Source organism: Suricata suricatta, chromosome 8 (assembly GCF_006229205.1).
Source record: "Suricata suricatta isolate VVHF042 chromosome 8, meerkat_22Aug2017_6uvM2_HiC, whole genome shotgun sequence".
NCBI lineage: Eukaryota > Metazoa > Chordata > Mammalia > Carnivora > Herpestidae > Suricata > Suricata suricatta.
The window spans coordinates 122,665,333-122,689,249 of record NC_043707.1 but is presented as its reverse complement, the minus strand read 5'-3'; the positions used below and the strand labels follow the sequence as shown (position 1 = coordinate 122,689,249).

General features: G+C 56.8%; 2 protein-coding genes across 5 annotated transcripts; one reads left to right on the top strand and one right to left on the bottom strand.

Moving 5' to 3' along the window:
• Positions 1 to 740, top strand: SH3BGRL3 (SH3 domain binding glutamate rich protein like 3; the record flags this gene model as incomplete). Its single annotated transcript, XM_029945867.1, has 2 exons — positions 1 to 192; positions 311 to 740. Coding segments are annotated over 2 exons (258 nt in total), but the record flags the coding sequence as incomplete, so codon positions are not given.
• Positions 741 to 1,401: 661 nt separating this feature from the next.
• UBXN11 (UBX domain protein 11) lies at positions 1,402 to 23,401 on the bottom strand. 4 transcript variants are annotated; one of them, XM_029949083.1, is made up of 16 exons: positions 23,324 to 23,401; positions 18,617 to 18,708; positions 17,843 to 17,871; positions 17,166 to 17,264; positions 15,051 to 15,151; positions 14,518 to 14,572; positions 13,963 to 14,039; positions 11,629 to 11,758; positions 4,750 to 4,964; positions 4,401 to 4,478; positions 3,941 to 4,042; positions 3,415 to 3,532; positions 3,186 to 3,289; positions 1,897 to 1,970; positions 1,684 to 1,824; positions 1,402 to 1,589 (listed from the first exon to the last, which is right to left on the bottom strand). In XM_029949083.1, the coding sequence occupies exons 2-16, from the start codon at positions 18,685 to 18,687 to the stop codon at positions 1,421 to 1,423; spliced, it is 1,563 nt and encodes a 520-aa protein (XP_029804943.1). In that variant the 5' UTR covers positions 18,688 to 18,708; positions 23,324 to 23,401; the 3' UTR covers positions 1,402 to 1,420. The 4 variants fall into 4 exon arrangements, 3 of the variants coding, with proteins under 3 accessions (XP_029804943.1, XP_029804941.1, XP_029804942.1); XR_003912273.1 differs by having other exon boundaries at positions 1,499 to 1,589; positions 1,684 to 1,769; positions 23,324 to 23,378; XM_029949081.1 differs by lacking the exon at positions 3,941 to 4,042 and having other exon boundaries at positions 23,324 to 23,378.
• Positions 23,402 to 23,917: the final 516 nt, after the last annotated feature.

Here is a 23,917-nt window from a genome sequence, read left to right as displayed (position 1 = left end):
CCCCTGCCCGCCCTCTACCCCCAGATCAAGTCCCAGCAGAGCGAGGTGACCCGCATCCTGGATGGGAAGCGCATCCAGTACCAGCTAGTGGACATCTCCCAGGACAACGCCCTGCGGGACGAGATGCGAGCCTTGGCGGGCAACCCCAAGGCCACCCCACCCCAGATTGTCAACGGGGACCAGTACTGTGGGGTATGAGCCCCGGGGGCTTGGGAGTGGGGAAGTATAGGACTTCTCCGATGGGAAGTCAGAGCTGAGACAAAACAAACACCAGCACTCAGGTGACCATCTCTCCCCTCCCTTCCCCTAGGACTATGAGCTTTTCGTGGAGGCTGTGGAACAAAACACACTGCAGGAGTTCCTGAAACTTGCCTGAGCCCCCCGGACTCCAGCACCACATTCCCCCCCAGCCACCGCCGGCCATGAAGGACCTCGCGACCAATTCCCTGTTATTCTTAGCCTCTTGACCTTGGAATCTCTCCCTGCAACCCAAGCCCTTCTTCTGCCCTGTCTAATTTAGCCCCCTTTCTTCCATTCAAAGGCAACATTCCTTACCCACTAGTCTCAGAAATTGTCTTAAGCAACAGCCCAAGTGCTGGCTGTTGTCAGCCAGGCCCTGAGGCTGTCACCCTGCCTGGCACTGGCTGGTGGGCACCTTTGTGGATTCCATTAGCCAGGGCTCTGCCAAAGGCCCCGCATTCCTTGTCCTCTAGAGACAATTAAATGTCCCATTCCATTGACGCTGTGTCCGTGTGATATGGGCTCGGCCCTTGCTCTGAGCAAGACTGGTAGGCGGGACTGTGCTCCTACGGGCTACGGGCGCGGCGGTTGAGCCGTGTTCTGTGTGGCACCTCTGTGTATGATTGCACACGTATGTGGGTGTATGTCTGGCACATGCATAACTGTGTGGACCGGCATTTCTTCAAACATTGTGGGTGGGTCACTTCCTGATTCACATGCATGTGATAGTGACCTGACGCTCCCGGCTCAGTGAGTACAGTGCATCTGTGTGCCTGGCAGTAATGTGACTATGCCATGTGGCTGCCTGTGTCCCAGCACACCGGCTAAGTATGGGTGTGTCATGGAAGTGGGCTCATGGCCGCAGTCCTGCCAGTTGGGGCACAGTGGCTTTGTGCAGTGTCGAGGAAGTGTCCACATGTGCTTGTGGTTCCTGCCCGGGGATCTGCACACTTGCACAGGAGGCCCTTCTGCACCATCAGAGGCTGAGCCAGAGCCTGCCTTCCCTCCACTGGATCAGCTTAGCCCTTCTGGGGAGAAAGCCCAGAGGACAAAGACCCAGCAGCAGGGGCCGCCAGCTGGAGCTCGAGTTACGGAGGGGCGGGTCCGCACCGCCCCTCCCTGGCCCAGCTGGGCTGCCCCGCCAAGAGAGCGCCAAGCAGCCATCGTTGAAGCGGGAGCTTTATTTGGATTCAGGGCTGGGGCCTGGGGCAGGCGGTGGGGTCCGGCTCGCCCGAAGCAGCAGCGCTGCATTGGGCACCAGGCCTGCGGCCTGCAGCGTGACCGTGTCATCGTGGTAGACCGTGGGTGGAAATGTACTGATGATCTCGAAGGTTGTGGCGTCCACGGCCCTGGGGACCAGGCAGAACCAGATCAGCCCGTGGCCTGGGGCCCAGAGACGCTCCCCCTCCACTGCTGTGGCTGGCGGCCCCGCCCCGTGCCTACCTGGCCTGTGCAAGGAGGGTGCGCACATCGCCTACAGTGTCCTCGGGACGCATCATCAGCAGGAAAGCCTCCTCACCGTTCTCAGACTTTATGCGCAGCATGGAGAGCAGGGGCACCGGTGACTCGGGGGACTCCTGGCTCCTGTGGGCCTAGAGGCCATCAGTGCCCCCTGGTGGCCCAGCCCCAAGGTCCCTCACTTCACTATGCCCTCACCTCTCACGCTCAGCAGCCAGGGCTGGTGTCTCCACCACGATCTCTTGGATCCGGGCAGGCAATGGGCAGCAGCTCTGGAAGGCATCGATGAAAGGGGACAGAGCCCTGGGCTCTGCTAGAGTCACACCCTTCCCCCAACCCTTAGAGGGGACTTCTTCCTGATCAGGGATGGATGAGACCACTGAGCCCAAGGGAGAGGGGTGTTCTGCGTAAACTGGGGCCCAAGAAGAAGTGGACGGGAAGCTTTGGGAGGCAGCCCTATCATTCCCCTAAGAAGCCTTGAAGCGCTTTAGGGTAGGGGGGAGACAGAACCCTACACAATGACCAGGCTGGAGGCCTAAGCCAGCACGGGTCAGGGAAGGCTTCCCAGGGGAAAAAAAGCACTGAGCTGTGACTAAGGATAGGGAGTCCACAGAAATGGAACGGGCGCCGGGCTATTCCAGACTACAATGGGCAGAGAGCCCCTGCTCAGGGAATCCTTCTCTGGGAGGTGATACATTTGGAAAAGTCTCAGTAGTTCTTGTGGCTAAAACTGAGAATCAGGTTGGACTGCGAAAAAAGAAAAGGTTAGAGGTGGGAAGAGGACCAACAAGGGATGGTGGGCCTTGAGTGCCAGACAAGAGCTCGGCCTTCCCCAAGAACCACTGCAGGGTTTCAACAGGGAAGGCCCCAGATCCAACTTATGTTTTTACAGGAGCACAGAGACTGCTGGGGGAGGACAGTTGGCAAGGCACCAGGGGAGGTGGCAGGCCAGTGAGGCCACTGCAGGTATCTGAGAGCGCCACTCTGGAGCCTCGACTAAGATGGTGGGCAGAGAGAACGGAGAGGAGACGTGGGGTCTGGAGAAGTGCAGGGTGTAGACAAACTAGGCAGGACTTGGCAATGTGGGGTGAAGAGGCTGTGTAGTGGGAAACTGAGATTTGGTACCTTTCATGGATGGAGAAGGGGAGGAGCCTCAGGATGGGGAGTGAGGAAGGAGGAGGTTCCTGAGGGCCAGGAGCGAGGACCCAGGACTGGACTGGACCGTCTGGGCTGGACCTCGAGGGCGTGTCCGGGCCTTGGGCTCCCCGCTGGCCTAGACTCTGGCTTTCCCCTTCTTACGGCCACACCACCACCCAGTCAGTGGCTCTGTGGATGCCGCCCTCCCCAGACTGTTTTCAGGAGACAGTGGAATTGCCCTGAGGGCCTCACTTCTCCCTCCGGGCCCCCTTCAGTGTCTCCAGACAAGCCACTGCTCTGGTAGATTGGGCCAGGGAGCCCAAGGCTGGGGGATCTAGGGGGGGCCTCACCTGCAGGGTGTCCCGGATGGGTCCCCGAATGTCAATCACCTCGCCTTGCCGGATCACACACTTGGGGAGCCTGTTCAGAAACTTCTCAACAGTCATCCTGGAGCCTGCAGGGAGTGCATTGGAGCCTTGACCTGGGGAGGGACTGGGAGTGATGGGTGATGGTGGACGAGGCCACCTGGAGCTTGTCCCACACCGTGTCCCCGCCACCTGGCCTCAGGCCCAAGCTCACCTGGGTGCTCCATCCTGTCCACGGGCCTGTGAATCCTCTGCCAGCCCACCACGCGGCCCTCACCTGGGAACAGGTCAAGCCTGTTCTCTGGATAGACCTGATTTCGAAGATCACTGACCTGGCGAGAAGGGCGAAAGCAGTGGGCCTAGACCTTCAGCCCTGGCTCCACCGCCCCCCTCACATTCTCCCCCAAACAGAGCACCCACCCCCTACCCCAGGAATAGGCTCAAGGGACGGTCTGGTGCAATCCCCATTATACAGATGAAGAAACTGAGACCCCAAGAGAGCTGCAGTTCATGCTCCAGGCCCACCTCCTGCAAGCACCCCTCACCAGGCCGGACCAGGGTGTTAGGAGAGGGTAAAGCCCGCCTTGGCATGCACTGCCTCAAACACCTCCAGGCATGACTCACATGGTGTTCCAAGCCTGGGTGGTGGCGGCACACACTCCCTCGTGCACCCTTGCTGTGGGATGACACACCACCCTCTGGCTGCAGCTCATGAGCTCCCACCACCGCACCCCTCTCACCTCACCCCTGCCAGCAGGGGGATGGCTCATGCCATGTCCTTCAGGCCCACATTTGCCCCCGTGGCACTTCCTTCCACACCAATCAGATGGCTTCAGGAGCCTCTGGGGGAAGCCAGGCCACTTTTGCGTTGCATCTCAGGGACCCCCCCAGGCTGTCAGGGTGTCCAGGATGCTGGGGAGGGGCAGCGGCCCTGCAAGGCCAAAGGCTGTGCCTCCAGGGGACCAGCAGGGGGCACTGGCTGCTGCTTAGCCACAGGCCTGCGCCCTTGCTCACGGGGCAACTGCAGCCCCTTCTCAGCTGGGCTTCAGGCTCATCCTCTTCCCAGAGGTCACCAGGGACTGAGGTCCCCTTGGGTGGGGCAGTGGCCCCCACCTCAGACTGGGTGATGCCCAAGGAAGTTGTGTATCCCCACCCCCTCCAAAATCCCCACACAGGGTGGTTTGAGGAGCAGCCCATCACCTTGAAGGGGACCCCATCAGGGTACAGCCGCTGGAGCTCTGAGGGGAAGAAGCCATCCAGAATGTCTCGGAGGCAGCGCTGCGCCAGGAATTGGAAGATGAGGCCGGGCTGCTTCCCCTCCGGACAGCAGGCCCTGGGCCCTGGGCTCACCCAGTGGGTCACACTCTGCACATTCAGGGCCCCGGGACTTGGGGTGGGTGAGGGGTCGTTTCTGCCAGTTGCACATGGGCTTGGGTGCCTATGGAGGGCAGGCTGGGCTGGGCCCCCCCATCACCAGCTAGTGGTGAACAAGGAAGGGCCGGGGGCAAGGGCACCAGAGTGGCCTGGCTCCCCTCCCCACCACTCCTACCTGTGTGGAGGGATCATGGAAGGGCCGGAAGGGCCCATCGAACATCATGAGGCCATTCCGATAGATCTTCAGTGGGATGGGCTCAAGGACACGGAGCCGTGCTCCACCGGGCACTGGTGTCACCTGAGTTTCACCGTCTGCCACCAGCTCACTGAGATCCTTCAGGCTGGCCAGGAGCCTGTCAAAGTCCACCTCGGGGGGTGCCAGTGAGTCTCCTGGTAAGGAGGATAAACACCCGTGAGCCTCTTCACGGCAGCCGTGTGCCCCAGCAGCCCCGTTTCCGTGGCCCCTTGCATGCTAAGCAGTGGCCTCCGCATCTCCTTAGGGGGCCACCTGGGGAGGCAGAAGGACAACTGCCACTAGATAATAGCTATCCTATATTGATCACTCACCTCATTCTAGAGGCCTAATGCCTATGATGCCACTCTCTCTTCATACCAGCCCTGTGCTGTAGGGGCTACAGTCACCCCCATTTTCCAGAGGAGGAAACTGCAGGTAGGGGGTTAATGGCTGCCTGGGGATGCACAGAGTAAGTGGCAGGAGCAGGACCTGATCCCAGCTCTGCCCGGGTCAGGCGCTGGGTCAACCCCTGAAAAGCACAGCGTGGAGCTCCCAGCTCTGGATGAAGTCTGCCTGGGTTCAAATCCCAGCTCTTTGGCTTCTACCTGTGTGACCTTGATCAAGTCGTTCAGTGCTCTGCGCGACAGCATTCTCTCCTGAAAGGGTGGACGATAGTGTCCGCCTTCCGGGACGGCTACCAGGGTCCAGGAAGATGACCGGGTGAGGGCCCGCTCGGAGCAAGCACTCTGTCGCTGCTCATTGTTACCAACTCCACCTTGCACAAATGGACCTCAGGCCAGTCGGGAGGCCACGACGCAGGGGGTCACTTACCTCCATTTTGCACATGAGAAAATAGGCCCACAGAGACGAAAAATGACTTGCCCTGGGTCACTTGGCAAATTAGAGGAGAAGCTGACTCCCAGTTTGCTTTCCCCACCTGTCTGCACCCTCCAGGTGGGTAGCCCGGGGGCAGGGACACATGGTTACTAGCGGGATGTCAGGGCAGTGGCTGGACAGAACAGAGAGGGGACAGACCTCGGGTCTGGGCCACACATGCCTTTGAGAAGCTGAAAGACACTTTGGCCTTCTTTTCTGAAGACTGTGTGGTACACCCCGGTGTGCCTAAGCTTCAGAGGACAGTGGGGACAGCCACAACAGACGCCAGGGTGGCAAGGCTGGAGGGCAGATGGGATGCTGGAAGGGGGCCTGTTCTTAGTCCTTGAAGCGATCTGGCTCCCAAGTCAGTCACCAATTAGGGTGTGACCCTACAAAACCTCAGTGACTTTCAGGGCCTTCCTGGACGCTGTTTTCACCAGGACAGCCTGGCTGCGGCAGGATGTGGTTCGGGACTCTGGGGACCCAATTCCTTTCCTCACAGTGGTGCAATGGCTCTATAGGTGCGGTGGCTGCGTGGAGGAAGTGCAAATGTGGGTGGCTTTGTTTCCTGTTGCCTTTGTGGCTGCCGAAATAGTAGGCCCCGGCTGGACTTCCCCCTCCCCGACACGACAGGGGCTGCACTGGCCCCACCCCACCCCGTCACCTCCTCCTGTGTCCCCCAGAGCTCCTGAGATTCCCAAAAGAAAAACTCACAGAACATCCTGGGCATCCCTGGTGTGAGTCAGAACAACATCAAGCCACTATTTTCCTTTAACAACAGACTACATTCAGAACACATTGGTAAACCTAAAAATGACAGAAAAGCTCATCTCCTTGAACTCCTGTCCCCACCCCTATACTCTTACGGATGGAGACAGTGAGGCCTAGAAAGGTCAGATGACCCGGTGCACTCAAACCACATCAAGCAGACCCAGGACCACTCGGATCCGCTGACTGCCAATCCGGCTGCATCCTGGGGCCAAGACTTCAGGGAGGTGACGGGCAGGGGGTGGTCGGCAGTGGAAAAAGCAGGTGGAAACCCAGGGGATGATGCCAAGAAGCAACTGGAGGGAAAAGAGTTTGCTGAGGAATTAGTGCCGGAGGCTCTCGGCTTGGGGGGCTAAGGCATGGAGAAGTGAAAGCCAGGTGGGCTGCGTACACGTCAGGTGCAGCAGCGTGGGGGAGGGCGAGGGAGGGAGACAAGGGGCCCAGGAGATAGAACCACAGCACCAGGCAGACCTGGCCTGAGACAGTAAGGCAGGAATCCAGGCATGGCCACCACACAGCCAGCTGGGAGTGCAACCGAAGCCTGGCCTGTTGCCAGGTCACATGGGGTGAGGCAGGTCAGAGGTCTAATGAGGCATTTCCTCTCTGAGCTGCAGCTCTCCATTCCTTGGGATGGGACAGAATAGGAACCTCTATCCTGCCTGTAAGATCCAGCGTAAGATCCAGCGGGAGGACTGACTATGCGGATGACTCGGTGAGTGTTTACTTCCCACCAAGCACGCAGAGGCAGCTATTACCTCTCCCGTTGTATAGGGGAGGAAACTGGACCTTGTAAGCGGACGTGCTCCTGCTCGTGCAGCCTTCAGGGCCCAGGTGACTCTAAGCCTCTGGCGTCAGTGACTACGCAGGCTGTCCCCGTCTCGGGAGGGGTGTGGTTCAGGAAGAGATGGTCTCTGAGGCCTCAGACAACTTTGAGAGCCCGTGATTTTATTAAAAAGAGGAGTCAGGGAGGCATAGAGACCAAGACCAAGCTCCTTGGCTCAACTCCCCAGACCCTCGAAGCCCTGGGTACCCCAGCTGCCTCCCAGCCTGCTCCCCTCTCACTCCCTGGAGCCACAGTGCCTGGACCCCTGCCTCCAAGCTGTGTGATGCCGGGCAAGGGGGCCAAGCTCTTTGGGTCTCGGCTTCTTCTTCTTCTATAAAATGAGGATAATAAAAACCCTCACGTCACAGGTGGCTATGAGGCTCACAGGAAGTGCCTGGCAGATGGTGGCTGTTGTCACCAACGCCATACCCTCTTGCTCATCACTGGCTCAGGGTGCTCACCCACCATGCCCTCTGAGCGGCCCTGCCAGGGGCCCCTCCCCTGGAGACTAAGCCTCCTGTGTCCCCAGGGCGCGTGGGCCTTGTCACAGGCTGTTGACCTTTTCTGTTTGCTGGTCTTTCCAACCACAAAGGGCGCCCATTGAACGCTGGCAGGAAGCACATGCTGGATCCATCCCTGCCTCCCACCAGTGTCCAAGCTCCGCTAGGCCCTGAGGATCACGGCTCTCCCCAAACCCCAAGTCCTTCCCTCCTCAAGATCAAACTTGAGTGAAGGAGATGGGGTGACCGCAGTGACCATGGCACGTGGTAAGTGCCAATGTGGAGGCTGTGGAGCCCAGGGCGGGACCAGACCCTGCCACTCTCAGCAGGTGAGTGGCAGGCCTGCTCTGGGCTGGCTCCTCACCCCTGCAGGAAGGACACACCTGCTGCTGCGAATACCAAGGCGGTGCCCTGGGGCCCCAGCGTGCCTGTCCCCACCACCTCCCCCAAAGGCTGAACAGGAAGCAGACCCGCTATCTCCACACACCTGCGAGCCTGGCCCTGCTCTGGGGACCGACATTCACTGCTTCTCAGAGGAACCAGTGGAAGGAAAACAGGGCCTCAGTCTGATCACTGCCAGGGGTGGGGACACAACCAATTCTCTGGCCCCCACGGTTGAGCAGCATACCGCCTGTCCCCACCTCATCCCATGCGGAGCCCTATCCTGGCCTGCCTGACTGTCCAGGCCCGGTCACCCAGGCACCCCCACCAATCATGTGCATGTGCCCACGCCCTTGCCCACGGGCAAAACTCCAGGCTGGGCACTCTGGGAACTGATGGGGGTCAAGCAGCCATGGCTCGTGGTCACCGGTCACCCGCCATGTGGCAGGCCTGCAAGAATGCCCTCACATGCACTGTGGCATCTGGTGCTCCCCATGCTCCCTGTGGCCCAGGAGTCAACACACCATCTCCTCCTTCCACAGACAGATGAGGACACGGACTCTAAGAGAAGAAGCAGTTTGCCCACACAGGCCCCCCACCTCAGCTGGAGCCTTTAACACTGTCACCCCAATGCGGAGCCCCTTCCCACGTGCTGGGCGCAGTGCAGGTGCACAGTGCTTGGCCGCAGGTACTCCAGTAGGTGCTTCATGAGGCTGGGAAAAGAGGGGATAAAAGGGGACAAGGCACTTCGGGGGACACAGCACAGGCCTGAGGGGGTCCTGAGGGTGGGGAGGAGCCTGGCCGGCCTAAGATCTAATCCAGGCCAGTTCCAGGGACTCAAGGGAGGCCTAGGGATGAGTGAAGACCTGGTGACAGCATGGCTCCCTAAGCAGGGGAGAGAAGAGGCTCCACCCAGATGCAGGAGACTGGGGCTTGCGGGGAAGGGTGCTGGGAGCAGGCAGAGATGTAGAAGGATGGCAGGAACTTGGTGAGGGGTGGGGGAGGGGAGCTCAGAGGGGACAGGGATGGGGGAGGGGGAGCTCAGAGGGGACAGGGATGAGGGGGAGGAGTTCACAGGAGACAGGGATGAGGGGGAGCAGCTTAGAGGGGACAGGGATGAGGGGAAGGAGCTCACAGGGGACAGGGTAGAGGAGGAGGAGCTCAGAGAGGACTGGGATGAGTGAGAGCAGGGAGCTCAGCGGGGACAATAAAAAGGGAGAGAGGAGCTCTCAGCCCTGAGGCTCAACACCTGGGAATGCCTTGTGACCAGAGTAGGACTGTCCCTTTCATGTCACCGCATACCCTGAAGCACCTGGCATTCCATGTAATACTCTATTTACTGGTGGGGAGGGCAGGGAGGGGTGAGTGATCCAGCCAGAGGCCAAGTCCTTGCAAGGCTCCTCCTGTGCTGAGTCCCCTTCATGGGCAGCGGGCCTTCCTCCCCAAGGCAAGAGTCCTGGCTCTAGACCGGTTGGCCCAATGCAGATGCCCTGGGCACCAGGGGACAAAGCAGGGGGAGGAGAAGCAGGGGACCAGGAGGAAAAGCTGCTGGAAATGAGAAGCCTGTAGTGCATCTGGCAGAAGACCTAAACTGAGGCCCCTCCATGCTGAGGAATCAGAAAGCCAAAGGAAGGGGTGCTTGGGTGGCTCAGTCGTGATCTCACAGTCATGCGATCGAGCCCCACGTCGAGCGCTGCGCTGACAGTGTGGAGCCTGCCTGGGATTCTCTCTCTTTCTCTCTCTCTCCCTCCCTCCCACTCTCTGTCCTTTCCTCTCTCTCTCTCAAAATAAATAAACATTTTTAAAAAATAAAAAGGAAGCCAAAGGAAGAGGACACACAGAGGGGGTACTGGCAGAGGGTTTTCACGAGCTGCTTTAGCTGTGAGGCCCTCGGCTCCAGAGCCAGCCTCTTCTGGGCACAAACAGCACAGAGCAGAGTGAAGTCTGCGCTGCTTCTGGCGGAGAGAGGGTAGGAATCCGCAGGGCCAGGTCAGGAAGCCAGCTATCTGGTCTGACCCCCGAAGCAGCAGGAAGGTCCCCGCCGGCCAGGAAGGGCATGTGGGGGGCCCAGGGCGTGGTGCTGGCAGGCTTCTGGCCATAGACCCCAGAAATGTTCTTAGAGTATCTGGCTGTCACTTTCCAGGGCTCCCCTTCTCACCCCGGAGGGGGTGTCCCAGGGCCATCCCCGATTCCTCCTGTTGGCTCCCTAATTCACAACCACTAAGGGCATGGATCTTTGTCCTGCCCCCTACTCCATGCCTGCCAGGGTCATCCTTCCACGGGACACATCTCCTCGTCTGCCTGGACAACCATATCCACCTCCTACATGAACTCTCAGCCTTCATTGTTGGCCCCTTCACTCAACAGTCTCCAGACTTAAGTGCCTCAATTTTCCCATCTATAAAATGGAACAAGCCCGGGCCCATGTCAACACAATGCATGAAAACGCTTTGCAGGTTGCGAGTGTTGTACCGATGGGAAGTGGTATGTTTAGTCGCCCAAGCAGGGAGGGAGTTGTGCCCTAAGATTTAGGGGGTCTGGCTGGAGCTAAGGCCTGAACAGGAGGCAGGACTCTCATGTTGGGAGTCTCCGTTGTTACCCAGCAGCAAGTCTGTCTTGAAATCAAGACAGTGTTGTCATCTTCCAAGTACTCCCCTCGAGAGGCATGCCCATCAGTGCTCCCGTGAGGGAGGACAATAAAAGGCCCTACTTGGTGGGCTGGGGACGTGCAAGGTCAGTGCTAGGTGCTCTGCGTCTAACCTACCGACTCCTTCCAACTCTGCGGGGAAGGGTACACCCCCACTTATTGATGGGACCAGAGGCTCAGAGAACAGAAGTCGAAGGCCCAAGTCACACCTGGAACAGGTGACGGCATGAAGAGTAGGGCCCTGGTCTGACCGACTCCGGAGCCTGGAGGAGCACCTACTGGGTTATTCCCTCCATTCTCTTAAGAGAATGGACCCGGCTTTCTCTGGCCCTAAATCTGGCCCTAAATCTGTGGGCTGCAGGCATCTGGATATTAACAGTCAAGTTAAAGATAAAGAAGAGTGGGCTCTCACAGAAACAGGTCCCTTTCGGTGGTCCGGCTAGAAGCGAAGGAGCCCAAGGAGGGGACTGAGCCCTGGGACTGAGGGGCAGCTTCCAGAGCAGGAAAATTGTTTTTGAAAATCTTTTGGATGGACGACATTTTGTCATACTATGGAGTGGAGCCTGAGACAAATGAGGGCTTGTTACAAATTGTGTCTTGGGGTCTCTGGAGCCTTTGGAAGATGGGCCAGCAGAGTCGGGGGCAAGACCAGAGGAAGAAAGTGGTGGTGGGTCAGGGGGTCAGTGAGGAGGCTGAGGCCTTTCCTCCCCTCTCCGGCGTCAGGAGCAGGAATGACATGATCTCTGGACAGATACTGGCCCAAAGGAAGGTGTTGAAGAATTCCCTTTGTGGGAGGGGCTGGGGGGCAGAGCCCCCTTCTCTACCTGGTTTCCAGAACTTCTTGGTTGTCATCCAGTCCCTGTTGCCATCCTCTGAGTCTGACTGGTCTTCTGAGTCCTCGTCGGAGGCGGCGGGCTCACCCACCCACTGCAGCCCGTAGTCACTGAGGAACCGCTGTGCGGAGAGAAGGGGAAGGATCCAGGGGGCACGGTCAGCTCGGCCTCTCCGGGAACGGGCAGCATCTGCCCAGCCCCCAGCCTCAGGCCTCGGCAACCAGAGTCAACGGGGCAGAAAGGATGGGTCTGGGGGTCTTGGCTGCGGCCTTGGGAAGCCACTTCCCCTCCTAGAGCCTCGGGAGATGACAATATCTGCCCCATAAGCTTGTGAGGACTCAGAACAGTAATTCAGGCAGTGTCTGGCATGCAGGGCCTCACGGAAGGTGGCTCTGGTGGCAGTGGGGCACCTGGTGCGTCTAGCCTGAGTGGAGGAGGGGCAGGACACGGGCTGCACAGGACTGAGGCCGCGGTGAGCCACATGCAGCCTCTCTGGGGCTGGGCCTCACGTCCCGCCTGCCACAGGAAAACTCCTGACTTGTCTACACTTCCTGTCACTGCTTCCTTAGCTCCTTCTCTCCTGAACCCACTCTACCCGGCCCCTTTCTCCGCAACTGACTGGAACTGCCCGGATCCAGCCACCAACAGCCTGCCTGGCGCCAAACCCAGAGGCCCTCTTCCGTCTTTGTCTTTTGCGACACACTTCGCTCCTTCTCCGTTTCACATTCCCAGCCGTCTTCGCTTGACATCGTGCCTCAATATGAACTCATCCCCAACGGTCACGACTCTGTGTCCCCCGCCTCCCAAACCTCTGTGTCTCCAGGCCTCTGGTCTCGGTCAGCAGCAGCCCCTCCACCCGGGCTTTGGCCGTGACCTCATGAGGCCCCTGAGTGCCACCTGTAAAGCAGGCTTGAATCCCGCCCCTCAGCTCCAGCCCTGAGCTGTCCCCTGCCTCCCCGTCCATGCCTCTGCAATCTTCCTCTGGTCTCCTCCCATCTTTGAGGACGGAATCCAGCCCCACACGACAGAGGGACGAGCCCCCTGGACAGTCCTTGCAGACTCTCCTTCTCCCTGTGCTCTCCACGCCCCCCACCATGAAAGTCTGCGTGGCAGGAGGAGACGGTCATCTCTTAGCCTGGATCCTCATCCCCTGGTCCCCTCCTCATCCTCTAGATCTGCCCAGCATCACCCCGCAGAGTGGCCCAAACTCCAGCTCGTCTCTATTGTGTCATCCATCCAAATACCTCAGCCTCTTCTCTGTACTGGTGTATCTGTGTCCTTGTTTATGTCTCTGTCCCCTCCAGACCGTCAGCCCCCTGAGGACAGGGACCACGTCTACGTCCCAGTGCCTGGCAGGGTGCCCGGCACGCAGCACATACTTTGTGTGAGTTCGATGAAGGAAGCAGTCAATGTGTCAGTGCCGGGAGCGTGGGAGCCGCGACACCCTCGGCCCTGAAGCTGTGGGCACAGCCTTCACCCCCTGGCTGCCCGCGCTCTCGCCAGGGCAGCCCCAGGTATAAGAGGCCCAGGGCCCTCGGCGGCAGCTGTGTGCTTCTGTGGTCTGGAGTTCGGGTCGGGCTTTGGAAACCAGCTCTCAGTGGAGAGTCAGCCCCGAGGGGTGGGGGGCAATTAGGATGGGGGGCACTGAGGAGGCACGTGTGTCCAGGACCCTCCCTTGAGCCTAGGGTCCCTAGAGTTCAAGCCTTGCTGTATGAATGGGTAAGTAAGTGGGGGCAAAAGGGAATGCCTGGTGAGTGAGATGCCATGTTCAGAGGCAGGGGATGGCAGTGACCACACGCATGGCCGGGCGTTGGGCTAGGTCCTGGCTGTGCAGCAATGAACAGGAGGGAAGAAGCAGTCCCTGACTCTGCCGTGGAGCTCAGTCCCAAAGGGGAAGAGTGAGACACTAAAAAGGCATGGAACAGAGAACCTGTCCTGGTCAGAGTGGGGGAGGACCCCTGGGAAAGGCCCCCACCCCAATTTGAGACCGAGGATGGGTGAAGACCCAACAGGGGAAGGTGGGGAAAAAAAAAAACCTTCCATGAGAGGGACTGGCACGGGCCAAGGTCCTGAGGTGGGAAGAGCTCGGTGTGGTCAAAGAACCAGAGGGAGGCCCCGTGGCTGTAGGAGAAAGGCTCAAGGCGAGACTGAAGCAGGTGGGCAGGGGCTGGTGCAGCCAGACCACCAGACACCTCCCTGCTCCTTCAATCCCGGGTTAGTCCCGAGGAGGGGAACATGGGGCCGGGCCCCACATCGGGTACATGGAAGGGAGACCCAGACAAGCGGGCTCCCCACCAAGCCCTGAGGGGCAGGCGCTTCTCTGACCTCCATCTCCCCGACCTGCCGCTGCAACTGCAAGCACGTTCTCTCCAGCTGCTGCTGCCGCTCCAGGGATACCTTGCCTTCAGGGAAAGATCAGGAAGGGTTCTGCTGCCCCAGCAGGGAGGCTGCTAGACCACCCCTGGCCTCACCCAGCGTTCTGCCCCGAAGGTCTTCTGGAGAAGCTGCCCCTGAGAACTCGAGGGATCCCCTGAAAACTGCCTCTTGGCCTCTCCCCCCTGACCTTGAGGCGGGGATGCCTGGACTGACTCTCAGGAAAGCGCCAGCCACCACCCCCCTCACCCCCTGGGGTTCCTGAGGGCACTGTGTTCCCCCTACACTTCTGAGGGCATGCCCTACACTCTATGCTCAGGGCGGGGCTATGTCTACACTCGGGGCACCCGGTCCTGCGTATTAGGGCACTGCCTCTCTCTGGGCTCAGCTGTCCAGACCTCACCACAAGACTCAGCTAGGTGCTTTTGGAGCCCTGATGCCCTGGAGCCACCAGCCCAGGGCAGGTTCCCCAGGAAGGCTGACCAGCCCGCCGAGAGCGCCACTTACTCTGGCGCTCCTGGAGGGTCTTCAAGACTTCCTCCAGAGCCCGTATCTTCCGATCCTGCAGCAACAAGACAAAGGGGGAGCAGGCAGGCCCGGGGATTCCCAGGGCACAAGAGAACCGTTTCCAGATGGGAAGAGCTCCCTGGGGCACTGGGGAGTATAAAGACCCTGCCCCGCCACCCTTTGGCACAGACATGGCTCCTAGACCCCAGATATCCTTGTGGTTCAACTGAAATGGGGAACGAGGTGGAGCACGCCCAAGGGACCCCACGCTCACAGTCGCTGCTGCCACCTAGTCCAAGGCTAGTGGCCTTACTCAGCTGAAGAGAAGACCCTTAGCCTCTCTGCTCAGCTCCCAGGGACCTGGATCAGCCCCAGGCCATACCTGGCCCTTGAACTGGGAGGTTCAGTGGAAGAGACGGTTCTAGAAGCCACCCACCGCAGCCTACTGCAGTAGGAAACTCACTGGCCTCCCCAGCCTGGGCCCTTCCACCCCTCAGACCAGACCCTGGCCTTGCCCCCTGCTGGGGTCCCACCTTGGACACCAGATCATCAGTCTGAGTTTTCACTTGCTGCTCCAGGTCCCGCAACTTCCTCGACAGGGTGGCCACCAGCTCCGAGTCACGGAGTACAGGCACTGCCAAACAGACCAAGTCCTAGAGCCCAGGCCTAGAGCTGGGGCTGAAGCGCGGGCGTCCAGTGGAGGGGGACAGGGATCCGCAGAAGCAGATATAAGGGTAATACTAATAGTTGCCACTTAGATAATGGGGACTGTCCTAAGTACTTCACATGTGTCAGCTTGTGCTGTCCTCCCAATATGCCCCTGAGGAAATGAACTGCTTTAGGAAACTGATGCATAGATGCAGTGATGTGTCCAAGGAGTGTGAGTGAGTGGAGTGCCAGATAGGTCCCATTGCCCATGAGGCATTATCAGAAAGTCACCCTCTATCAAATGAAGGCCTACATCTCGCCCCCCCACCCCCATTTACGGGAACACGGCGGAGAGAGGAACAAGTCCGCACTGAGGACAAGCAAGCACAGGGACCCACGTGTGGGCTCTCCATGAGACGCATGGTCTGGCTCCTCAGAGAGTCAGGGTCACTTTTTCTAAAGGCAAGGACACTGTTCTATAGAGGTGTAACAGTCGAATGCAGTCCACGGCCCTGATCAGAACCCAGATCAGGAAAAGCAACAGCTATGAGCTACTGTGGGACTTGGGAGATCTGAGCGCAGAAGCGGTGCTCCCACAGCAGCACTGAGTCCTCCGCACTCTTGGGTGCGGTCACGGCCCTGGGGTCACGTGTGTCCTTATTTGTAGGAGATGCACATTGACATATTTAGAAGTGAAATGTCGTGATATCTGAAACTGATTTCTAAGTGGTTCCATAAAAAAAGACACTTAAATTCGTCCATATGTTATGTGGACAGACAGAAAGCAAATCAGTGGCCAAATATCACTAACTGTGGCATCCAGATGGCAGACATATATATGCGTGTGTACTGTACTATTATTTCAATTTTTTGTAGGTTGGAAATTCTTCAAAACTAGACATTTGGGGAAAGAAAATGAGAGATGCATGGGAAGGACCGGGTCCTGTGTGTGAAGCAGGTGCATTTGTCACCACCCGGCTACATGGGCTACATGGGCTAACAGGCCAAGGATGGCTCAGCAGAAAGATGGAGAAACCTGTTCGAGGATGTCTTTGAGCCAATGGATTAACACCCCTGGAGCTGCTGCCTGGACTTCTTTGTAGTCAAGACTTTGTTAACAAATATATAGACATCAGGGCAGGTCAGCACAGACAACATGGGTGAGCCCCTGAGGCAGAGCGGGGAGAGAGAGAGGAGATCCCACCAGAGAAGTGAAATGCTGGGAGGAAAAGAAGGAGCTAGCAAAGAGAGGAAAGAGCCTGGGAGGCAGACAAAACTCTGTGAGAGCAACGTCATGGCAGCTAAGAGCCCAGGACGGTCTGAGGAAGGCACGGTGGCCAGTGTGCTGTGCACAGAAGCGAGACAGGCAGGTCCTTGACTATGACCTTGGTGAGGGGGCAGATACTGGCTGAAAGTGGGTGGGGGGAGCAAATGCCAGGGGAGAGGCAGAGAGAGCATGGATAGCCCCTCAAGGAGTTCTGGTTATTGCAGTTACTGATCAAAGTGTCCCCAACTGACTTTGTGCCTGAATGGCTGTGGGGCCAGGCTCTTCTGGTCTCCTTTTCCACCTCAATTCCCTGTCCTATAACATGTTTAGTGAAGGACAGCCTCCCACCCCACAGAGGAGGAAATGGAAGCAGAGAGACACAATGGTGCTTATCCAAGATATCACAGCCAGTGGAACATTCTGACCTCCCGCCCAGCCCCTCCAGGCCCACAGCAAACCCTGACCCTGCCCACCCATGCCTCCCTTGTGCCCAGGCCCTTTCCACACCCCCTCCTCCAGGAGGCTGCCCTGTGAGCCCCATCTGGGCATCTCTGGGATCAGTGTCACCACAGCCCTTTGGGGACAATGCAGGCCAGGTGAGTAGGGCAGCCTGGGAACCATGGGCTCACCCAAAACAGGCAAGAGGAGGTCCCTGCCTCTCTGGGCCTCGCCCCTTCTCTGAGGCCCTCTCCTGCTTCTGGGGACCCAGACCCACCTAGGCCTCTGTTCTCACCTTGCCTACTCACAGGAGCACCTATACCTCCATAGCAGGAAGGGACAGAGATCCTTTCTTCTGAACCATGTCCGTCATTCAGCATGTCCACCTCATTTTCTGCAGACAGGGATGCCTGGGTCACTGCTCTGGGGCTGAGTTCCATAGGAAACTGAGGCCCTGGGCTCTGGCCAGGATGCAGCAGCCTATACTCTGTATCCCCCAAGTATATGCGGAGAGAACACGTGGGATGTCAGGGAGCAAGGATCCAACTAGGACAGGCTTCCTCTTGCAGTTCTCCCAGGCTGGCTCCGGAGGGGACCCGAGGGGCCAATGCCAGCAGCACGGTGGAGGCAAGAATGGGGTTGGGATGCAAAGGGCTGAGCCTGCAGAAGTTGGGGCAGCAAAGCGAGGGTGGGGCTTCAGGGAGAAAAGGCTGTAACGGGCTGGAGGAGGCCGTCAGGAGAAGGACAGGGGCCAACCCCACAGGGAGTGGAGGGTTCAATGTTAGCGATGACACCTCTGCTAAGGGTGTGGGGCCCCCTGATCGGAGAGCTGCCAGAAAGCCCTGTCCTCAGGGGCTGGGAGCGCAGGGAGCAGTGTGGCAATGGCCGTGCTCCTCCTCTCCATCTGTGCGACCCCAGGGAGACCCAGTAGGTAGGGGGTGAGGGGGACACATGGACACAGCCCACACTTACCATCTCCGTAGATTTTTATCCCTCGCCTCCTGGGAACCCGGGCAGGAAGGAGAAGGAAGACAGACAAGTTAGGAAGCCCTGAATGTCATCAGAAGAGCGGTTCTGGGCACCAGATCCCCAGCTGAGCCTGAAGGAGATGGAGGCTGGGCCTCTGCCTCCCGAGGCCGTCCCCTCGTGAATCCCATCTCTGACATTGGGACAAGCCAGGGACAGACTTTGAGGGGTCCCCTCCTCCCCACGGAGGGGCAGAGGCTTGGGTGGAAGACAAGAGATACCAGGCCCAGGAGCCCAGTCCCGGCTCTGTTCTGAAATGGACCCCAGGTCTGTCGCTTAACTGCTCTGGATCTCCTTGGCCTTCAAATGACTCAAAGCGGTATTCAGAAGAAAATGGAGAGCAGTAAAGAAAATGCTTCGAAAGGATGAAAGTGCTGGACAGATGTGAAGGACTCCCTTTACTGAGAGCCCCGCGCGTGGCTGGGCTGGAGGAATGGTACCATCAGTGTTTGCACACTAACATGGGCGCTGGGCCGCTCCCCCCTGGCCTACACTGCCCACACCCTACCATAGGGCACAGCCCAGCACCTGCTCAGACACGAGGCCAAGCCTCTTTGAAGAAGTTAAGAGGAGAAAGAGAAGGTGGTCAGGAAAAGCTATCTAACTCCTCCTTGTTTTCCCCAAGACACTAGGAGCCATTCTCCTAGTCCGGGGAGGGTGGTGTCCAGTGGGCAGTGGCAGGGGCATGAACACAAAGACCCCCTGAGGCTGGCTCCTTACCCTGGATTCACAGGCTCTGACTCCAGGGGGACTCTTCGGGTCTTGCCAAGGGAGGCCAAAGGTGAGCTCATAGTTCTACTTCTAGATTTTAGCTATCAGGTTGAGAAGAAAGAAGGAAGTCAGTCCTTGGGGACAGAGGGGGCCAAGGGCCTCTCCCCTGGCTCCTTTTCCCAGGAGGGAGCACTGTCCAGGGAGCAGCACCCCTCACTTCCGACTCCCCTCAAGAGGTTTCTGCAGGCGGCCCTGCCTCAGGACCCCTGCACTGGAGGTCTGCCCTCTGCTCTGATCCTGGAGGTCCCCTGGCCTGGCTGGGAAAGGGTGATGGGGGAGGGGTGGGGTATAGAGATGGGCTGGAACCTGGGACTCTCCTAAGTTAGAGCCCCAGCATAAGACTACCCAGAAGGCCTGGGGCTTCTGTCTATCCATCAAGGAGCTGGTTGACCCAAAGCACAAGTGTCCCCTCCCTTCCTACAAGAACCCAAGTATCACTCTGACTGTCAGAGCCAGAGAGGGGCAACCCAAGGGCAGAATGCGACCAAGGCAGTCTTTGTGGTATGGTGGTCAAGGGCCTAGGCTCTGCACAGGTTCTGCCATCCACCAGGGTAACCCATCCCTTGATTTCCTTCGGTATAAAGTGAGGTTGGTGACAGTACCAGCCAGGCAGGGTTATTGAGGGGATTCAGGGATAGTTTAAACAAGGCAGGGAGCCCAGTGCCACACTGAAAGGAAACACTTAAAAATGTGAACTATGGGGGTGCTTGGCTGGCTCAGTCGGTGGAGCCTGCAACTCTTGATCTCAGGGTTGTAAATTCGAGCCCCATGTTGGGTGTAGAGATTACTTAAAAGTAAAAATAAAATTCTTTAAAAAATAAATAAGATAAAATAAAATCCTTTTTTAAAATTTTTAATGTTTTTATTTTTGAGACAGAGAGAGACAGAACATAAGAGGGGGAGGGGCAGAGAGAGAGGGAGACACAGAATCGGAAGCAGCCTCCAGGCTCTGAGCTGTCAGCACAGAGCCCGATGTGGGGCTTGAACCCACGAACGTGAGATCATGACCTGAGCCAAAGTCGGAGGTTTAACCGACTGAGCCACCCAGGTGCCCCTAAAATAAAACCTTAAAAAAAAAAGACTTTTTAAATGTGAACTGTGGCGCTTGTGGCTTTTGTAACTAGGCACTGGGGACACTCACTCAGGCTCATTTCCCTTCCTTCCCTCTTCCTTCTGGAAAGCTGAATGCACATCAGGGATGAAATTAAAGACCACTACTCTATTCAATGAATTAAATATACTATGTGTCTAATACCTAGAAATTCTAGAACCAAAGGACCTCTGCCAGGGCTTGAATCAAGTCTTTTTAGGACAAACCCAAGGCAGTGCCACTTTGAGAACGTGTGGCGACGGCTTCCACCGGTGCCCCTGAAGCCGCCCAGCAAGGGGACCTGTCCCGGCTGGAGGCGGCCTTCTCAGTCTTCATTCTGGAGTTTGGGACTCATGCCCCAGGCCCAGAGCTTCCTCTCTGCCACCATCCAGCCTTCCAAATCAGCCCCTAGCCTGCCCCAGTCCCTGCCATCTCATACAGGCATCCTCACGGTTTTTGTGGCCAAGTGTGATGGCCCTCGTGGTCCCCTGTGCCAGCCTCCAGCCAGAGGGATCTTCTTAAACTCAAAGCTGCCATGCCACTTCCCTGCTAACAGCTCCCAGTGGCTCCTTCTCACCCCGAGAAAAGAAATTCAAAATTCCATAGCGGGTGATCGGTCCCCGCCCATGTCTCCTGACCTCACACTCCCTGTCTCTGCCTCCTGTACTTGAGCCTGCCAGGCCTCCAGAGCACGAGGACTTTACACATGCGGCTCCCCCAGCCTGGAGCCCCTTTCTGGAATGCGGTCCCCACTCCTAAGTGCACCTTCCCTTGGTTGGGCTAACCCTTCCTTTTTTTTTTTTTTTTATTGTTTTTGTCTGTTTTGTTATATTTTAAGTTTTTATTTTAAAATTACAGATTCATGGGAAACTAGGAAAATAGTATGGGGGGGATTTGGGTGCTGTTCGCCCAGTGGCCCCCACCAGTTACATTGTACATTACTATACGTGTGTACCCCTTTCTGCTATTTCACCCGGGTAACCACTGCTGCAGTCAGGATAGAGAACCACGCCTTCACCACAGATTCCATCCCCATGAGGACCCTCCCTCGTGCCCGCCCCTCTCTAGTCACACCCACACTCCTCCCTCTACCATCCCCAACCCCTGGCAACCACTACTGTTTTCTTACTTCAAGAATGTTCCATAAATGGAATCATACAGTATCGACCCTTTAAAAAAAAAAGCTTTATTGAGCTCTAATTCACATACTTAACCCTTCTAACGTGTACAGTTCAGTGGTTTGTAGTGCATTCTTAGACATTCTGGGAGTTGTGAAACCGTCACCACAATCAATTTTTAGAATGTCTGTATCATGCTAACAGGCAATGTTCCTTTCGTGGCTAACACTGTCCTGCATCAACTTCCGCCAGACCTGATCATTCCTCCCTTCTCCAAATTCTCATCCCCATAACGACCCTCCAAAAAGGGGTCTTTCAGCCTCCGTGGCAAAAAAAAAAAAAAAAAAAAAAAAAAAAGACAGAAATTAACAAGTGTCGGTGAGGAGGTATGGAAATTGGAAACTTAGCTGAATGTAAAATGGTGCAGGGGCTGTGGAAAATGGTGTGGCAGTTCCCTAAAAGGCTGAACAGTTTCCTACCTTATCACTCAGCAATTCTGCTCCTGAGTGTGTAACCAAGAAAAACGAACACTTATGTCCACACAAAAACTTGTATACATGTTCATAGCAGCATTATTCATAATATCCAAAAACGGAAACAACCCAAATGCTCATCAACCAATGAATGGATATCCTCACAATGGAGTATTTTGGGCAATAAAAAGAAATGAAACCCATGTCGCCACATGAACGGACCTTGAAAACATTATGCTAAAGGAAAGAAGTCGGTCACAAAACACCACATGTTATGACCCCACTGATATAAAATGTCCAGAATGAACAAATCTAGAGACAGAAAATAGATTAGTGCTTGACTAGGGCTAGGGGCAGCAGGTGGGGTGGGGCTGGAGGTGGGTGGTAAATGGGAGTAATTGCTAAAGAGTACAGAGTTTATTTTCTTTTAATTTTTAACATTTTTTTGATGTTCTTATTTATTTTTGAGACAGAGAGAGACAGAGCATGAGAGCGGGAGGGGCTGAAAGAGAGGGAGACACAGAATCTGAAGACAGGCTCCAGGCTCTGAGCTGTCAGCATAGACCCTGACACGGGGCTCAAACCCACGAACTGTGAGGTCATGACCTGAGCCGAAGTCGGAGACTTAACGACTGAGCCACCCAGGAGCCCCAACGTTTATTTATTTTTGAGAGACAGAGGCAGAGAATGAGTGAGGGAAGGGGAGAGAGAGAGAGAGAGAGAGGGAGACAAAGAGTCCAAAGCAGACTCCAGGCTCTGAGCTGTCAGCACAGAGCCCTACGTGGGGCTCGAACTCACAAGCAGTGAGATCATGACCAGAGCTGAAGTTGGATGCTTAACCAACGGAGCCACCCAAGCACCCCCAGAGTTTCTTTTTAGACTGATGAAAATGTTCTACATTGATTGTGGTGATGGTTGCCCAACTCTGATGAATAGCCTAAAGATTATTGCAATTTATATTTCAAAGGGGTGGAATATATAGCATGGGAATTATATTTCAACAAAGCTATCGAAGAAAAAAAAGGGATCTGGTCCCTCAAAATACAATCCTCCCACTTACCCCTTCTTAATAGGACCACATCATCCAACCACAAAATTTTCCTCCAACCTTCTCTCTTAATCCCATCAATTACCATATCTTGAGGGTTCAATTGCAATGTCTCTCACACAGCTCTTCCTTTGCCTATCTACTTTGGTCATCCTAGTGGGGCTCTCACTGTCCTTCCTTGGGGCTGTCACAACGGAGGCCAACTGACTTTCCTGCTTCCTGTCTCACTCCAGGCCAATCCAACACACTGTTTCCAGATTAATTTTCCCATGGATTGTAAGAGACCCCTGAGGGTGACGGCTGCATCTCCCTATAGTCTGGGGACTCCTGAGCGCAGGACTCTGTCTTCTCCTTCCTCAGACCTCGATGGTCCCGAGGACAGAGCCACGTCTACTCCCCTCACTTGGGGCTTCCAGGGGCTGACTGTCACCTCCCCCCGTCCCGCCTCCCCACTCTCCCGCCTCAGGGTGGAGGCTCCTAAAGGTTGGACTGTCTCCTCTTCAGACCGGGGCTTAGAGAGGAAAGCTGTGTCCCGTGCCCCTACATCCTTGGGACCCAAGTCAGGGTTCTGCTTGACTGGTAACATCCTTAGTCACACCTACTCAGCCTATTCGCACCCCCCACCCCAGGGGCTCCAGTGCTCTCCGGCGCCGACAGGACCCGGCCAGCTGCACGCCTTCAAGCCCTCAGTCTCCAGCTGGAAGCGCTCACGACGCGACTTCTGTCACGACCTAACCCCTCCCTGGGAGCTGCGTCTTCTCCTCCAGACTCCTCACGCAGCCACGGTCGGCGGAAACCCGAAGCCGCTCCCAGGACTCGGGAGCCTTCTGGGCAACCCGACCGCTCGCGGGTCCTCGGACTCTCGAGGCGAAGACCCCAGCTTGCGTGGGGGACTCCGGGGCAGCAAAGGTTTGAGCAGGGACTCACCACGCAGGGCCGCCGAGCCTTCCCGCGGCGCCGCCATCTTGTTGTCACGCGGTTTCCCAGGCGACCAGGACCCGTGCGCCTCTCATTGGCTAATTCGAGGGGGAACGGCCGCCTGTGCTTGGAGTCTATTGGTCCACGGGTCTAAACTCTTCGCGGGATACTGCAAATCCCAGAATCCACCACTGTGAACAGACTCGAGAGTCTGGAGAAATGGAGGGTTCCTTTATCCCTCCCATCCCCAAACCACCAAAACCTGAATGTGTAATCGGACAGTGCAGCCGTTTTTGCTAAATTGATTTTTTGGGGAGATTATCTCTCTGAGTCTCTTTCCCCACCGGATCAGCACAGTACATCGCGGAGGCTTGTTTGAGCACGAATCTGAATTTCTTTGCTCACTTCTTGACCAGATGGCTCCCTACAGGGATGTTCAAATCCTAGTTCCTTTGTGTAAAAGTTCAGGTGAGACTCCCTTTGCTTTTGGATGAGGCTTTGACTTTGAGTGAGACAATTTTCCCCAGCCTCATCTTAAAAAGTAAGATGAGGGGCACCTGGGTGGCTCAGTCGGTTAAGCGTCCGGCTTCGGCTCGGGTCATG